At 48.6% G+C, this 17,975-nt stretch overlaps 1 protein-coding gene across 2 annotated transcripts in view; it reads right to left on the reverse strand.

Moving 5' to 3' along the window:
- The window catches only part of LOC144119197 (uncharacterized), a 36,707-nt gene that overhangs the window by 4,650 nt on the left and 14,082 nt on the right, over positions 1 to 17,975 (reverse strand). Inside the window, exons 4-8 of one of the 2 annotated variants that reach the window (XM_077651881.1) lie at positions 9,170 to 9,233; positions 7,417 to 7,711; positions 5,946 to 6,185; positions 4,204 to 4,485; positions 1,423 to 1,734 (exon numbers count right to left, since the gene is read on the reverse strand). In XM_077651881.1, the coding sequence (XP_077508007.1) occupies positions 1,423 to 1,734; positions 4,204 to 4,485; positions 5,946 to 6,185; positions 7,417 to 7,711; positions 9,170 to 9,233 (1,193 nt within the window). Of the gene's footprint in view, positions 1 to 1,422; positions 1,735 to 4,203; positions 4,486 to 5,945; positions 6,186 to 7,416; positions 7,715 to 9,169; positions 9,234 to 17,975 lie in introns of both variants that reach the window. The other variant, XM_077651880.1, reaches the window with a different exon arrangement.

The raw sequence follows: 17,975 nt of genomic DNA on the forward strand, positions 1-17,975 counted from the left end.
GATGTATCATTATGCTAAGGCAAGGACAACACTCCGCGCAGAGTCCACTTTTCCACACTAGCTTGAGAGAGAGAGAGGGTTTATTGATAAGAAAGGCAGAGAGGTTGGCCTGAAAAATAAATATCTGGCCTGCTACTCTGCTCTGGGGGACGGGAAGAGGAGATTAAAGAAGGTCACGATGGGGGACGATGATGATGGGAGGAGGCAGATGAAAAACTACTTAAAAAAAAACAAGGCACACTCTCTGACATCACAAACGCGAGACAAGGTCCGTGTCGCTCAAAAAGCGTGAGAGCGCTCGCGTTGCCTTTACAGTTCTAAAACTATCTGGCCAAGCGCCGAGGATTAAATCCTCAGAGAGGAGCGATGTGTCCATAGGCTTCAGAGCAGATGCGAGTATGAGTCTCACGTGCATACGCTGGACACGCCACTAAAACATGTTCTATAGTCTCTAGCACGCCACATGTGGTTGAGTTGAGCAAGGAAGTTCCGTGAATGAATGTGAAGCCCCTTACTTATCGCTGTGATCATCAGTCGAAAAGGCAAGACTGCATGCTTTTTTGTTTTTAGTTATTTTTAGTAATTTCCTTTTGTTTTCACTGCGTGCGCGTCCAGGACCATGCAGTCAGTGTTCTTCAAGGTGTCGCGGAGACAGTAATCGCTTTAAACTATAGGGCGCGTTGTTTTTGTTCGTATGTGTATAGCAAGCATTTAATTCCCTGGATTCCCTACAAGACAGCTGTGTTGGTCAGCCCGCCACAGTGTGCGCGCAGAACACCACTCGGCAAAACTGCGAAGTTATTGCCACGCAAATTTCTGGCGCTGAGCAATCATCAATTCATTTTTTTTTTTGCGTAAAATAAACTGTACCGGACTGAGGCACTTTGTTATGGTTATTCATACTTTTTATATGATACTTTGAGATCCGAATTTATTGGGTTATCGGTATGAGGCACTTTTTTATGGGTTTTCCGTACTTTGTCTATGATGCTTTGAAATTCGAATTTAATGAATTTAGCATTTGGGGGCCGACTAACCTGTGCATGTGTAAGCGCAGGGCTGGTGCTACCACGATTGATTCAAGGAAACAAGTAAAAAGGGGCAAAAAATGAAACAAAAGAGGGCGTTTACAACAAAGTCATCTCATGTTCCTTCCCTGCAATAAAAAAACTGTCAAGTTAACAGACAAAGTACGTTCCGGGCAAACTCGTGCAGCACTTCAAGGAGAAAAAAAAAACAGCGCTACAGGACAGGACATAGAAGAGATAAGACATGGTCTGTTTCCTTCCGCATTCTGTGTTGTGGAGCAGTTTTCTTCTTGAAGTGTTAATAGACCCCAAAGGAAACTTCACCATGAGCGGTCAGAAAGCGAACAGCCCCGCATTCATCGGGGAGACCAATCAGAGACCCATCTCGGCGCACCTGCTCGAGGTCCGGCCTGCGGTCAGGCTCGGCCTTCGCAGCGGCGGCGAGCTGCTCCAGCAGAGCCGAGCATGTCTTGGTCCACTCCATGGTGACGGCCTTGTGCAGCGGCGACACCAGGTCCATGTAGAAGCGCAGGCCGCTGCCGATGCGCGCCGCGTCCTCTCCTTCCTGGAGGGTCATGCAGTACAGGGCCCGGTTGGCGCCCAGGCTGGCGCACTGCTCGTGCACGTTCTCCAGGTAGGTGGCCCAGGTGTTGCGCACCTCGGACTCCAGTTCGCGGCAGTCGTAGCTCAGCTGACGCCGCTCGAACTGCACGCCGAAGTTGTAACCCATGCGTTGTCAGATGAGCGAAACGTGGCTTGCTGGACCAGTTGGTGGATACGCATGAGGAGACAGTGACTTAATGAACCTGTTTGAATATATTAAGCTGATATAAAGCCAACGGCAAAAAGTTAGGCTGCATTTAATCACGGTTGTACCAAAATGCTTAACGTAAAAGCGCAAAAAACAAGGACGTAGAATGACACACAACTCGAGCGCTCACTTCCAACTGACATTTATTACATGCTAGAAACAGAATATGATACTCTCGATAATGCCTGCAAGGCACTACCACAGAGTACTGAAAGATAGATAATGAATTTTACACTAGTGAAAGATAGATAAGAATTTCGTACTCTCGATAATGGTTTGCAGGTATTATCGAGAGTATAAAATTCTGTTTCTTGCATGTAATAAAGATGAGTTGGAAGTGAGCGCTCGTGTTGTGTGTCTTATTCTACGTCCTTGTTTTTTGCGCTTTTACGTTCAGCATGGAAAACCAACTCGCCCAAAGTCGGCCTTTATTGAATTATACCAAAACGTCGAGCGGTAGCATGCTGACAATTGCCCGGGTCAAATACGAAGGTAGCCACCGGTCAGCCACGCTCAGTTATGGTCGGTCATCGATTCTACTCCAAATCGGCCAAGGTCAAATTTCGGGGTTGAACCAGGCCATATTTTACAATTTTGAAAACTACAGAGAATTTTTGCTATATTAGAATCAGTGAAAAGGTACGGATTTGCACTACGTAGAAGACGACGATGAGCGAGCAGTGCCGCCGGACGGACCAGATAGAAGTTGATGACGACGCTCTCCAATGCACAGCGCGAGAGCGTGGTGCAGTTTAACATGAGGCGTGTTCGGCTTTGGCGATAGCTAGTTGCCTCGCGCAGCGTCCTGTTAAGTTGATCACTTCCCGCCGCTGCGGGTTCGACTCCCGGTCGTGGATGTGATTTCCTTTTCTGCGCCTTTTCTCTATAGGCACATTTTGACCGTGGCTAGGCTGAAGGTTAAGTTCAAAGAGCGCACAGGTCACGTGGTGCTGGCGGTATTGGTGCATCGAGTACAGCTATCGTTTTTAAAGGAACGCGTGCACCGCAAGAGGGCAATAGAAAGACAACGCGTGCACATGGTGATTTTAATTCTGTTGACAAAAGCTTCCACAGATCAGGGCACGTCTGAGCACATGGATTGCCACTACCCACATGCACAAACACACGCACGAACAAACAACGCCGCAAAACAAGCCATGAGCGCGTACAGCCAATGCGTGTAGTCGATCCGTTGTACAGAACGCCGGTTCATAGAACAGACCTTCGGGACACGACCCATTGCTTCATTGTGCAGATAATTCTTTATGGGCTCTGGGCAGATGATGCTACCACAGATGCGTGCAGCAGCAAAAGCAGTGAACATGTAGTGTACAGGCTGAAGGGATGTACAGGGAAAGAAACGTTCACACAAGCAGGTAATTCGCTTAGTTAATCAGTATCGAAAGCAGAGCTACGCCCTTAAAAATTAGCATGCACGCAGCGGCTTGCTACAATTTCTCCTAACTCTGTTGTGTATAATCTGTCTACTGTAGGTACTCTTATGTGCAATACTGTATGTCGTATAAGTGTGCTGCCTTGATTGAACCGCATGCGCTTCCTGAAAGCAACTACTCCCTCATTGCTAGCAACCCACATGTTCTCGGTAAGGCAAGGCACATAAAAATTAAGTGGCCGTCGCCTGTCACATTAGACTTTCGCACTGCTTTTGCAGTTTCACAGAAAACCTACACCCGCTGGCGTTTGGCCAAAAACTGTTCTCCTAAAGAATTATGCATGCTTGGAAAACGGAGCAGAAAATGTTGGAAGACATTTGAGAAATTATTACGAAATTTTATGTCATCACTACCGGACTGGTCCTAACAAAACTGCAAAATTTCTGTAAGTTTGGTCACAACAGGAAAAGCCATGGAGGACTACCGAAAATTCTTCCATTATGATTATGAATTTAAACGCTTTTATGACGTATCTGGGTCAAGCTTTTTCCTTTCAGATCGGTCACCTTTAATGCATTGTGCGGAACCAAACGTCTGTGCGTGAATAAAATACAAGGTCTGTCAACCGCTTCTACAACGCAGTGCCTGCTTTTGAGGAGTATAGTCGTACGCTTATAGCACATACGAAGCTAGCGATGTTCTCAAGAGGCGAAAATGGTACTCCTACTACTCACAAAATTTGTATAGGTTCGCAGTTGTCGTAAAAGCCCCACTTCGCGGCTCAAAAGGAGACCCTGTGGCGTGAGAACTTATTATGCACCGTGCATATGCGACCCAAGGGTGCAGAGGCTGTATGCATATTAATAACGGCGTACCGCTGTACTGCGCGCAGCAAAATGAAGCGACCCCTCCAAGAAGGAGCACGTAGCCGATGCTCTTGTCCCGGAAAGACGTAGCGGTCGCGGCCTACCTCTTTCTGGATGGAGAAGATGGCGCGGAAGACGGTGTTGCCCGTCTCGAAGATGAACAGCGTCATCAGAGAGGAGACGTCCCCGGTGAGCTGCTCGTCGACGAACACGCTCAGCAGGTTGGGCTGCAGCGCCTCTGGACGATGCTCGGATGGGAAGCGGAGTGTGCGCGCCCACTGCCACAGGCCGATCTCACGGTCCATGCGCTCGTGAGCCTCGATGGAGGCGCGCAGCACGGTCACGTTGGCGTCCTGCAGCCTCGACTGCCAGTCGTCGGAGAAACCCTGCGGGGAAGTAGAATGGCATGGCGTCCTGGCTGGAGCTGTATGTGGGCTCCGGTTGAATTCGAGCACCTGAAGGTTACTTAGCGTGCACTGACATCGCAATGGTGTTTTTGTTGCCACCCAAATGCGCATGTCCCGGAAGGGATCTCTTCTCTCCACACATGATTTAGCAGATAAACGCCATAGCCTTCGCGACAGATCAGAACACTTCTGTAGCTGCCTGTGCAGTATGCCTTTAACGCCAACTCCCGCTTCGGAATCCTGATTCATGAGAATATGTGATCGAGGCTGGTTTGAACCAAGTGGGCAGCGAAATGAAGGTTCTAAGAATATTCAACATGTGGTCTAGAGGTTTATGGGGGTTTAACGTCCCAAAGCGACTCAGGTACTGAGAGACGCCGTAGTAAAGGGTCCGGAAATTTCGAACACCTGGGACTCTTTAACGTGCACTGACATCGCACAGTACACGGGCCTCTAGAATTTCGCCTCCATCGAGTGGTCTAGAGGAGTCAGCACTGTCGTGTTATGGGGGACAACAGATTATAGCACGCAGATGATAGCACCTGAGCTATCGCTATGACCGCGGTAGGAAGTAACATTTTGGGATTCCTTAATGCTTTAGAATATCTGCGAAAATCAATCAATCAATTAATCACTCAATCAATCAGTATGTTTACGTTCCAGATACAAATGGAGGGTTTCCTGGCTAAAAGCTGTCTGTGCAGCTTGAATGGGTCCAGGAAAGCTGCACGCAAGTAACTTTTGCTGCCTAGAGTCCACAACCTATGCGCAACGCTCAAGTTTCCTACGACCATGAACGACATAGTAAATGGACTATTTTTTAAAAGCGCTAAAGCTTATACACGTGTCGCTGGGCAGCTACACATATCTAAGATGCCTGGATAAAAAAATGTGGTACGCAGAATACTCAATATATCACCCTGATCTATACAATGGAAAGTTTACTGGCATCCATATTGCACGGCCATTCTCGAGGATGTCATTGTGGTCCACACACAGCCTGCTGTGAAATTCAGAAAAAATTAGTTTATTCACTGTTAATACCCAGTAAGCTTTAAAGTCTTCACGATTTTGGCCTTTTCATGGCTGCTTTTTCTCCGCTTGCCGAAATGTGCACACCCAGCTGCTTATATTGGTTTGGTTTATTATGGTTTTAAGTCCCAAGGTGACTCAGGTTATGAGGAACGCCGTAGCGAAGGCCTCCGGAAATTTCTACCACCTGGGGTTATTTAACGTGCACTGACATCGCACAGTACACGGGCCTATAGAATCTCGCCTCCATCGAGATTCGATCGCAGCGGCCAGGACCGAACCCGCGTCTTTCGGGCCAGTAGCCGAGCGCCATAGCCACTCAGCCACCGCGGCGGCTCCAGCTGTGCATATTGTCTGGCTGTGGAAATCTGTCGGTAGCTAGAGTCGCACACTCGTGTGCACCCTACCTGGCACCTGTTCAGAAAGCGGAGGAAGTACTTGGCCAGGTAGATCTCGCTCCTCCACCAAGTGTCTCGAAGCTTCAGGCAAGCCGACACGATGCGACAGAACAGGTACTGCTCTGACAGGCCCTGCGGTACAGTGCGCTCCGGTTCGCCCATGTCAAGGAGCACCAGCGAGCCCCAAGTCATGGCCACACGGCGCAGCTGAGACACAGCGGCCTCTACAGTGTCCGCGTACAGCTGAACCTGCGGAACCGCACACGGATAGGCATGAAGCGGCGGTTCAATGAACTGCCTTTTATGAACAAATACTCTGGGGCTCGGGTAAAGGGATTTGTTCGCCTTACTCTCAATCAGGGAGAAATAAGTGAAACTCATTCAAGAGTATTTTTAATGACCAACAACACAAAAAGCTCATGGCGCTTGCGAGAAACAATTTGGCCAAGAATAAAGGAAATGACCGACACACTAGCCCTTCTGGAGAACACGCTCTGCACCCAACAACTAAACACAGTCCTTTAAGGGTTAGAGTGTCCGTACAAAAATATCTAAAATTGGAGGACGCTTAAGCTTCGCCTTTAAGAGTGGAACGCGACAGCGTTTTGCAGCACTGTCAGGGGGTCCACGGAACGCCATCGCCCGTTCGGCGCGACGCCTTGCTAGTTATACAAATCGCTCTGCTACGTACGGTGAAACGGACGCGCGCAGCGGCAAACCACATAGAAGCGCTGCCAGGCGCCTTGCCGAAACGCGCGGGACTCAAGATGCAGTCGTAGTTCGTCGGCACATCGTTCTCGACAAAACCGGTGCCACGAACGCCAGCATAGCTTCTGCGCCGAACGAACGGGCAGCAAGCCGCAAGCTTCGTGGTGAACGCGCTTTGGATGTGCGCTGGGTTGTTCGCCGCTCACCGTGTGATTCCTGCGTGCCCGCACGGCCGCACTGCGCCATAACGAGAGATATGTCAGACGCGTCACTTCCTTTCCGTAAAATCAATTTTCATTTCATTTTCCTTTTCTTACGGCGCGGTTCGGCTGTCCACAGAGATATATGAGACAGGCCTCACTTCCGTTTCTCAAAACCAGTTTTCAGTTCCTTTTCCTTCCCTTGCAGCGTGGTCCGGGTTGCCCACCGAAATATTTGACAGGCGTCCCTTCCTTTCCTTGCGCTGCCGTCGCGCGCCATCTGTTGGGGCAGTGGCGTACATTGCGAGGAGTAGGAGGAGGTATTTTTTGCTCACGGGGAGGAGGAGGGATTTTTCGCTCACGGCCGACACCGCGACGACACCGGCTTTTCTGCGGCACGAGCTCCTTAACGCTGTCGCGTCAGAAAGTCCACATTGGCTGCTCAGCCCGCGACAGGCGCAAGACAGGCAAATTCGGTATCCACTGGGAATGCCTTAAGTCCTGCGCACGTATGTGCCTGCAGTGATGGCACGACTCTATGAACCCATTAACAGAACACATTGGCAGAGTACCTGGATCCGGCGGGCGAGGTCAAGGTCGGTGGCTTTGTCGCGCAAGTCCTGAAGCTTGGTGGCGACGAGCACGCCAAGGGCGCCGATGTGACGCATGTACGTGTCGTAGACGCGCGTGGTGTGCACCACGTAAGCCTGTACCAGCGCGGGGTCCAGACGTTCACGCTTTGTCTCGGGGCCCCCCGAGGCCACCACCATGGGGTGCGGCTCACTGGCCATGCGTGCCAGAAGATCCTGCAGGAACTTGTGAGAGTAGTAGCCATCTACCGGTTGGTAGCTGCTGTCGTCCGCCAGGCTGCTGCGTGATGAGGACAGAGGGCGTGGCGTATGCTTTGTCTGATGCTGCACTACGACCTCCGATGAGGCTGTGGCATGACTGTCGGCCGACATCGGGCCCATCAGCACGATGCGCATGGCTTATTAAGGCTCTGAATGAAAAGGTAGAATAAAGAAGGAGGACAAAGGGTAGGTACCTCATGACCCCTGAACTGAGTCTTGCGTTGTGTTTGTATTGTGTACATGTGAATAATTTACGTAATAATTTAAAATAAATGTATAGTGTTTGTTGAAGGAACGTAGGCAGAAACTGAAAGTACCGAGTGTAGAGCTGAAAACGGCCAGCCGCAAGGTTTGTTCATGGGACTCATCATGACATGTGAAGATGAACATTTAGCAACATGACAACTGAAACCTCAGTATCGCAACAGCTGCGCGTCCCCACGTCCCAAATCGGCAAGTGTCAGTTATTAGCAAGTGTGATCATAGCTATGAAAATGGTAAAAAAGGGAGCCTGAGAGAGGGATAGTTTAATTTTGAGAAGCAGTATGCGTACAATTGGGTAGACGTAAATAACTCAGCAGTGACAGCTAGGCGGCAGTGTTTCTGAACCGGTAAAATTACGGAGGGCATTTAAGACTACTTACATGTAAATGCGAAAGCATATGTCTCATCATAGGCTACAACTATATTTTGTTTACTATTTACTACTAGTGACTAACTGATAGAACAAATGTCTCCAAGGACTTTAGGTGTCAGAGGCTTTTAGGGTAAAGACGTTTAGCTCAAATGACATTAGGGTGAAGGCCTTTAGGCATAAGACCTTTATGATAAAGGCCTTTAGGTCAAAGTTCTATAGGTGATTGAGTTCAAAGGCGTTTACCCTAAAGGTTTTCACCCAAAAGTATTTTTACTTAAAGGTCTTCAACCTGAACGCCTTTGCCCTCCACACTATATGGCTTTGACCTAAAGACCATTGGGTGTCCATGTAAACATTGGGTCCTCTGTTGGCACACTTATGGTTGCAATGGCAGCTGCACTGATCACGTCACTGGAGTTTTCGCACCGTTTCGTGAGGACAACAGCGCGTGGTTTCGTTCCCGATGAGCCATATAATGCTTACGCATTAATTAAAAATCGACTTGAAGTGGGTCACTGCTTGATGACTGCGGACAGCTCGGAAGCTGTTTACTGCGAAGCTCTGGCGGCGTTCTCGCAAGTTCTGTGCAGCCCACGAAGCGAACGGTGAAGGAATACAGCAGCCCGAAGTTCCGCGTAATTTGCGCCACGAATTCTGGCGGTTGAAAACAAGAAAACGCGTTAGTATGACGTCGGCCTTTTTGTTCAGAGTGAAAAACGAGCCTTCGTATCGCGGTTCAGCGCGCCTTGAAAACAAAAATAAAAAAATCTGCCTGTGCTGAACCAGGCAGGGGCAAATGCTCTTACAGAAAAGAGAACATGCAGGGTAAGCGCGTACTTATCATCGGACTCGACATAGCTTTCGTCGTCGTCTTCTTCGACTGTGTACTCTTCCTGGTCAACTGCATGAAAGGAAAGAAGCAAGAAGCAGACAGCGTCAGTGACCAGTATTCAATTTTGTTTAATTGGAAGACTTGCCGTATGGTACAGAAGAGGCTGCCGATAACATCAAGTACGTAATGGAGGCTAGTATTCAATTTCTAGTACTTGTGTGCATCGACGCATTAAAGCAGGGCGTAGTTTCCATGGAAGCATGTAAACACAATCTGCGTTTGCAGCTTCGCCAGGCTTTGAGCGCAGCAACTGTGCACGACTGAGCTTTTTCACCCTCCAGAATCCGGTGTTCGATGTCGATGGCGAATAATTTACACCAGTGTATATCCTCGAGCGCCTGAATTCTCGAAAATGCCTTGGAAATGCCAGCTGCTTTAAGCTTTAAGGGGCATCGACAACAATTTTTGTTCCGAGTAAAAGTCCATCACGGGGTACTTTCTGGCCTTGCTGGTGTTTGTTCGGCAAGAAAACACCTACTTGCTGCCGAGAAAAGTGCGTATAAAAATGGCACACATTTTTCCCGCCATACGCCTCAAACGCCTGACTTCAAGACGAAGGAGGACTCCGTGATTAAGGCAGTGAAGTGAACGAAGTTGTAGCCTAGCCTCAGAGATCAGCTTAAAAAAGCCTGCCTTGCCGTCATCGTTTTTGCTTCCCACAACGACCGGTCGGTTGAGGCAATACCCGATCACGTCTAGCTTATTAAAGCTCCGTCTACAGTTAAAGCTGTTTGTTTACAATTAGTACGCTGTAATCTATTCATATAGCCCGATTTCAGTTTGTCGTAGACGTCGCTTTGGTCTAAGATATGAGCGGGGGTGTCCCCGCTTATATTTTTAAAATATTAACTGCCTCCAGGAATTCAGAAGTTGTACAGCGCTATGAAAAACCGCCGGCAGAAATTTTCGTGTCAAGGTACCATTAACGCAGCTGTGTTTAGTAGACTTGAGAGGAAACATCGCGAAATACAAAGCGCACCACGTGACAGTTCCCGGCACATATATCTCTCAGCCAATGCGCACAAAAAGCTTTCTTGGGGACAGCGCTCCGGAGAAAAGCCAATTTTGTTCTTCGCGACGAGTATTGGGAAGCTCACAGCAGCACCGATATCGCGTGATAGTTTTTGCATTTTACGTGCTATATTTTAAGGTTTGTAAAAAAAGCTGCTTAGATGGTACCTTGATGCAAACATTTCAGCCAGCAGTTTTCAAAAGCGATTGATCTTCAACATCCGCGCTGACACTTCCTGACATCAATTTTTTAAAAAAGTTAGGAAGTTAGTCTCAAAAGATTGGACTAGACACAGAAGCTTCGTCTTAAAGGTAAGACGGGATAGCGCTAAAAGGTTAATGCCAATATAAGCGGAATTGGTCATTCTCGGCATTAAAAGATCCCTGAGAGTCCTCATACACCTCTGGCGCAGTGATACATCAGTTATGCAATGCGCCACTTTCCTGCGATGGCAGCTGCTGCCATCGGTGCAGCTTGTGAGATCTGGGTTTCTCTTCCCGAGGAACCAGCCACGGTGGACATTTTCCTCACAATCCGGTTGGCAGGTTAATAAGGCGCCACAAAGCCGTGTTTTGAGGACAATTTGGCCACCTGGGCCACCCCTATCACGGCAGGTTTTCCCCACAACGCTGACGACGACGCCACCACCGATGAAGACAACGCTGGATTTTCTGCAGCACTGGAGCGTTAATGCTCTCGCGATGAGAATTAGGCTTTCAGAACGAGGAAATACTCGACTAGGACGCGCGACTCACAACAGCGCTATAAGCTGATTTCATCGACATAGGACACCACCTTTTAAAACCATGGCTATTATAACGCGATAGCGTTGAGGGCCCCGTGTCGCAGAAAAGCCTGCAGTCGGCATCGGCGGCGTTGGCCGTGAGCGAAAAATTCCAGATCCATTAATAAATAAAACTGAGTAGGAAATAGGTCGAGTTGGGGAATCGAACTAGGGCCTCCGGAGTGCGAGACGAGCAAGCTAACCACTCCGCCACGCCGGCTCGTGGTTTGGAATGGACAAATGCGCGTCTAGTGAATACTGTGTTCTCTCCTTTTTTGCGGCGCTGTTCGGTTGTCCAGCGTGATATGTGAGACAGGTATCATTTCCATTCCTTAAAACGAAATATTCACTTCATTTTCCTTCCATTACGGCCCGGTTCGGGGCGTCCACCGAGATATGTGAGACGGCCTCCTTTCCTTAAATTGTCCAACGGGCCGCGCGTCACGCCGCACGGGCGATGGCGTTCCGTGTACTCCTCGGCAACGCAGCAACACGCTGTCACGTCTCACTCTTAAAGAGGAAGCTTAAGCGTCCTCCAATTTTTTTTTTGCGGCACCCAGACCTCTCAAGCGTACAATGGGGCTCGTGTAGAATTCGTTGAAGTCCATTTCTTATGGGTGGGTATCTGAGTTCCTTTGAGCTCGAAGAGTCTTTGAACCCTTGCCCCGATTAGCGAGACCCGCAGTGTAACTTGGAATCTGTAGAATTTTTAACCAAGGCTGCACTGAAGCAAGATAAAATTGCTCGAAGAGAACGATGGAGTTCAGCAGCTAGACGATAGGAAAACAACATTTCCTTAAAGGGTTCTAAGAAAGACAGGTGTCGAATTGTCATCAACGTGACAACTGTTGGCTCTCTTTCTACTGTTCTCCCGCTGCTGTACTAGTGCATGTAAAAAGTTTTTAAATCTTGATTACATACATGCGCACTGCGTGCTGCCAATGAAGGACGACAGTGTGAACACGCAGTCTAGTCAATTATCTCTCATTATCTCTCAGGATGTCTTAAACACTAACACAGTGTTGCGCGGTTAGATATGCCGCACTCGCGCGACACCGTGCTTCATTCGATACCCATCATGACCCTTGCGTGAAAAGTATCCCTAATAGCCGATAAGCGTCCGATAGACTGGTTTTAGGCGCCATGACGTAGCGGGTTTCCTTATCCTAAGGTTTGGTTTGGTTTATGGGGTTTAACGCTCGAAAACAACTCAGGCTATGGGGGACGCCGTGGTGAAGGGCTCCGGAAATTTCCACCACCTGGGGTTCATTACCGTGCACTGAAATCGCACAGTACCCGGGCCTCTAGAATTTCGCCTCCATCGAAATTCGACCGCCGCGGCCGGGATCGAACCCATTCCATTCGGGTCAGCAGCCGAGCGCCATAACCACTGAGCCACCGCGGCGGCTGTTATCATATAGGGGCCCATGCTGAATGCGGTGCGCAGCCCCGTTCGGCATAGACACGTTTATTTCCGACTTGACATCTTCGATTAGGAATAATGTAGTGCAGAATATATCTCTAGGTATATTAGCGACCGAAGCTATGAGGGCGGAGCTAGAACCGATTGAGGGTTACATCTTGGTGCCAAAAATTTCAACTAGTTACAAAAGCGCAGCCTAAGTTTCAAGTGTTTTGCGAACTACTGTGCTTTTAAACGCGCTGGTAAGATACTTCTGAAAACTCACAGTGTGGCAGCTCATAGCAGTTCGACCGAGAACATCACAATAAATCACATTTATTGCGCACCTTTAATTTATTGCGCACCATTATTTTCATACAAAGTGAACAAACTGTTGCATAAAAGTGCGGTTGTAGTTGCATCGGAGAAGAGTGATTGTCTGAGGACAGCGGCAAACTTCCGTAGAATCAAAAGATGATAGGCGATTTCAATAGCTTGGTTAGGCCAATGCGACATAGGTGCGCTAACGCTAGTAGTTGTGCTTAGTTATTTTCGGATAAATCTGTGAGTGGGGCCTTAGTACTAGCGCAATAAAACTGGAGGTGAGCGTTAAGTGTTTGGAGCGATAGCGTTAATGTGTTAATGCCCATACGTACGGAGTTGGTCATTCTCTATTTTACATTTATACATCGTTAGGAGTCCTCATACCACTCGTGGCTTAGGGCGGCACTGGCTAAGCGATGCGCCAGTGCCCTGCGGTGGCAGGTTCTGCCACCGGCGGGGCTTGTGCGACCCAGGTTGCTCTTCCAGAGCAGCATCTCGAGACCAATCATTAATTTAATTGCCATCTGCCATGGTGGGCAGTTTGCTCACAGTCCGGTGGTAAGGTTGTCACGACGTCACAACGCCACGTCACCTATGTGGCCCACCTGCCACCGAGCTGTTCAAAGGTCGGCGAGGGACCGAACAAATTTTAGCAAAATCTGAATGGGGGTCTAGTGCACTAAAAAATACGACGTCGAAATCGAGTATAGAACCGCTGACGAGCGCTTTAAGTGAGAAAAATGAATTTATAACAGGTTTCTCGTACCAACGGATATAACTTGCATATTTTTCTGTCACCGCAAGCACTACATGGACAGTTTTAGCAGAGCGCTTTTATGGCCTGCTCCATTGAGCAGAGATGAGCGTGGGCTCAATTGCGCATGCGCAGTACTTTCAGCATTTAGCGGTTGCCTTAGTTTGCAACACATAAATGACTTAAATTCCGCCGACAAAGATCATCCAGATCAACATCGGGTAGAATTGCAACCTTGTCAAACGGTAGACTTCGGCGACATGAGACCACGATGCGTACCACGAACAAAAGGGCGCTGTGTGAACTAAATCACCTTCCATACGTCGTAAATTGAGCGTCCTTAGTGATGAATTAAGATTTTACTTAAGTGCGCACACCCTTCAGTTCTACGTGGTGAGCAGAGGGAATGCTTAAGAAGAACGTGCAAAACAGTTTAATTTCGATGGGAGGCCTCTTATTGAGGTGACCTTAACTCACAGTAAGCAGTGCACGAACGAGGTTCGAAAGGAAGAAAAGAAGATAGTCTTATCGCTTCAGCGTAGGTCACAAGAGAAAGTAGCCGACATCAAAAGCGGACGGAATAACAAAGAAAGGGAGAAAACAGCTGCCGGAGTTGCGTTCACAAGGAAGCGAGTGATGCCATCAGCCTAGCCTCCGTGGGAACCGATTCAAGGTCCCCGTGTAAGGCAGCCAGTGCCTTGAGCTAGTTCAGCGTGAAGGAGGCTACTCAGGGAGAAAGCGCGACCGTGGCCGCACGTATTCTCTTCCGTCTCACTCGAAACATGCACCGTATTATTTGGTCCAGCGCCGGAGAATCCGCAAAAAAACCCGTCAAAACGAATGAAATTTGCCAGTGCGAAAGTAAAAGCTATATTACTGACTAAGAAGAGAGTATCTGGAGGGATGAAGAAAATTGTGAGAAATTGATTTTCAGAAACTGGTGACGAGGAAAGAGAACCCACAAGCTCTTGCTATTATCCACTAAGACCGCTCGCAGTGATGTACGCGCCTTACAAGTTTAGCGTGTCGACAACGCGAGACATGAGCAGTGAACAAAACATTCCACGAAGAGTAGTTCAGCTCAGAGCAGGATTGTAAAGGAACATGGCCCCGTCAAAACTACTGTGTCCGCCTGTAATGGTTCCAAAGGCCCGTACTTTTACAAGAACGGCGCGTCCCCGCAACATCAAATCCGGCGCCAGTCCTGTCTCTTTGTTCGTCCTAGTGTCTACGGGGCAGTTCAACTGCTGCAATTATGCTGTCTTTTTGGCCTTGGTATGTGTACCTTAGTAACCTCGGCGTGCAAGGCCTAGATAATTCATGAGGGGCTGCAGATGTGGCTCATATGTTGCACCATTCTGGAAACGTTCTCAGACCATGAGACGGCTTATTAATGCAACGCGATCGCCAACCGTGCAACTACCTATATCTGCACCTCGCCGCAGCAATATCTATTTTACCATGCCCAAGTCTAAAGGTCTGCTACTTACAATGGCCACAGCGTTAGGCTGCTTGAAATTTTTACAACATAAGAAAGAGGCGAGCATACCCAAACGCGTCAGGTTCTCAGTTAAAAGGCTGTCCATACAGTGGCTCCAAGTGTTTTGAAGCCCTCGAATAATTCTCCAAACTTCAATCCATTTGCGGCTACTTCTAGTGGAAGTAGTCTTAAGAGGGTCACGGCTCAGAAGCGGGTGTGCTGCAGAATTGGGAAGCGTGCAAAGCACAGTTTCCCCGAGTAAAGCGCGGCCCTTTGGCTCATATGGGGGTGCGGTTCATAGAAAGTTGCAGAATACTTAAAATATTAACATACCACCTATGCAGCGAAAACGAACGCAAAAATCTCATACAAGCCTTGTGCGCATGCTTGTCAACAGCAGTAGCAGCCATTTTGGTAACTCATCCTTGTAGACAACCTTTACTTTGTGGACAAAACACAAGGCGTACTAATCTGACAGCAGCAATCTCCACCGATCACGTGGCTCTAACCGGTACCATGATGGCGGCTATGTACAGCATTCCTACGACCTTTTCAAGATCGAGGTGTTATAAGCCGCCGCTGCGGCTCCGTGGTTACGGTGCTTGGCTGCTGACCCGAAAGACGCGGGTTCGATCTCGGCGGCGGCGGTCGCATTTCTATTGAGGCGAAATTCTATAGGCCCGTGTACTGCGTGACGTTATTGCACGTTAAAGAACTCCAGGTGGTGAAATTATTCAGAGTCCTCCACTACGGCGTTCCTCACCACCTGAGTCTCTTTTGGGACGTTATACCTCATAAAACCAAAGGTTTCTACGGATGTTAAAACAGTGAGTTGTTGATTGTCTGCCTTTTTGTGCAAACATTCCTCCCTGGAAGTACCGTGATGGAGCTGCAGGCGCTAAGCCCATCCTTCTCTCCACACTTCGCCCATGTGACATTAACAAACAAAAGTGAAGGGGCCACAAACGGTGTGGTGTGTGCTCACAGCAAAAAAAAAAAAAGGCTGCCTTTCGGGGTTAAGCACTCACTTTCAAAACGGGCCCGTCTGTTCGGTGTTTATGGGTGAAAAATTAACAGATGAACTTAAAATTAGGAGGGACATACTAAGCTGCACAATGCGGGCACTCCTCAGCTCCGCATGGTTAAGGACGATAATACCCTTTCACCCTACAGAACTCGCCGCACAGAGCGACCGAGTTGAAACACTGGAGGAGGGCGTTTTTTTTTTTTTGGACACAGGCTGGACTAGAAGCCTCCTGAAGCGCTAAGCACAGTTCGCGCTCTCTACCAATTATTTCAATCTTGGCAGTTCTCTCTCTGTGCCGCTGGAAGCCACAGTTGGGCTAAGATTGGGCCAGAGTTATCGCACCATACGCTGAATCGGGTGCTTGCAGGGTTTCGGTCCCATTGTCGGTTACCGTCCCGTGTCAGCCTACAAACTTCTCACTGAATTTTAACCCTTTCTCTTGCCCATGGTTCCCTTCGGATCACAACGCGTCTGCTGTTTGTGTGACGTGTGATGGGCATTTGAGGATGAATAGTAGTTAGGCGTCAGTTTAATAGCTAAGTTCTGAGGTCGTTGCATTGTCTTAGTTATGGGGCTCGGATGACAAACGGAATTTAAGTCCTTAACACAATTCGATTGTATGGGTCTTTGTGGCTATGCTGATGCTTGTTCAGCAACATTTACTGCTCAAAAAATTGGAATTGAAGCTTTCCCCGCGCCCCGCCGCGGTGGCTCAGTGGTTAGGGCGCTCGACTACTGATCCGGAGTTCCCGGGTTCGAACCCGACTGCGGCGGCTGCGTTTTTATGGAGGAAAAACGCTAAGGCGCCCGTGTGCTGTGCGATGTCAGTGCACGTTAAAGATCCCCAGGTGGTCAAATTATTCCGGAGCCCTTCACTACGGCACCTATTTCTTCCTTTATTCTTTCACTCCCTCCCTTATCCCTTCCCATACGGCGCGGTTCAGGTGACCAACGATATATGAGACAGATACTGCGCCATTTCCTTTCCCCAAAAACCAATTATTATTATTATTACGAGGCCAGCCGCAGTGGAAGGCTCCGGAATAATTTAGACCAGCTAGGTTTCCCTAATGTATGCTGGTATCGCACAGCAGAAGGACGTTTCTGTACGTCGCTTTCATAAGAATACGGGCGCCGTGGCCGAGAAGCACTCAAAATATGCCATCTAGAAATATGTGCGAAACAAATACCGCCACGCCTAGCATCCAGAGTTATACTCCGCGTCATGTTCAAAACTTCTTCACTGACGCATTACCTGTCGTTGATTCGGACTGCGAAATGACACCTGACCTTTCGTCGACATAAAATGATATAAAAACTGCTCCGCTTAATTTCAGCTGATCCAATTTTCATTCCTTTTCGAGAGTCGGCGGTTGTCAGAAGTAAACCGTTTAAAAGGGTTTCCTTCCAGGCCATGCTGCATGGGCCTTTATGAATCGCCGGAATTCTAAATACCTAGGACTTACACGACGGTTCAAGAGCCCTATTACACAGCTTTGAAAAAGGCTGTGTATGGTGCTAAACAGAATGCACATTTATTTTCTCCCGCACCTACATTGTAAACCCACCTGTTCACTTCAAGCCTATTATGTTTGTCCCGCCACACGTATGGTGCGGCGCTCACGTGTAAACGCCACTTTTTTTTTTATAACGACACAGCACTTTGGAGGACAGCAACAAAGAGCAACCCAAGAAGATGAGTCTATTATCAAAAGGGTCCCGTCAAGTGCAGCCAATGATACTCGTTTCTCACCTCCAATCCTGAGGAACATTAATGGGACCGGAGGTCGGTAAACGCAGTAATCTGCTTGGAAGCAGCGCGAAAAAAAAAACTGCGCGCTGTGGCCTCTGCGGGGTGAAAGGGGGACCTAGTAACGGTAAGTGACCCTGCCGCCGGTGGGACGCCCTCAGGCTTGCTTCCGTTCGCATCTCGTAGGAGGGGTCCTATAATGGCAGCGGCGAGGAAAG

This window comes from Amblyomma americanum, chromosome 2 (assembly GCF_052857255.1).
Source record: "Amblyomma americanum isolate KBUSLIRL-KWMA chromosome 2, ASM5285725v1, whole genome shotgun sequence".
Classification (NCBI taxonomy): Eukaryota; Metazoa; Arthropoda; class Arachnida; order Ixodida; family Ixodidae; genus Amblyomma; species Amblyomma americanum.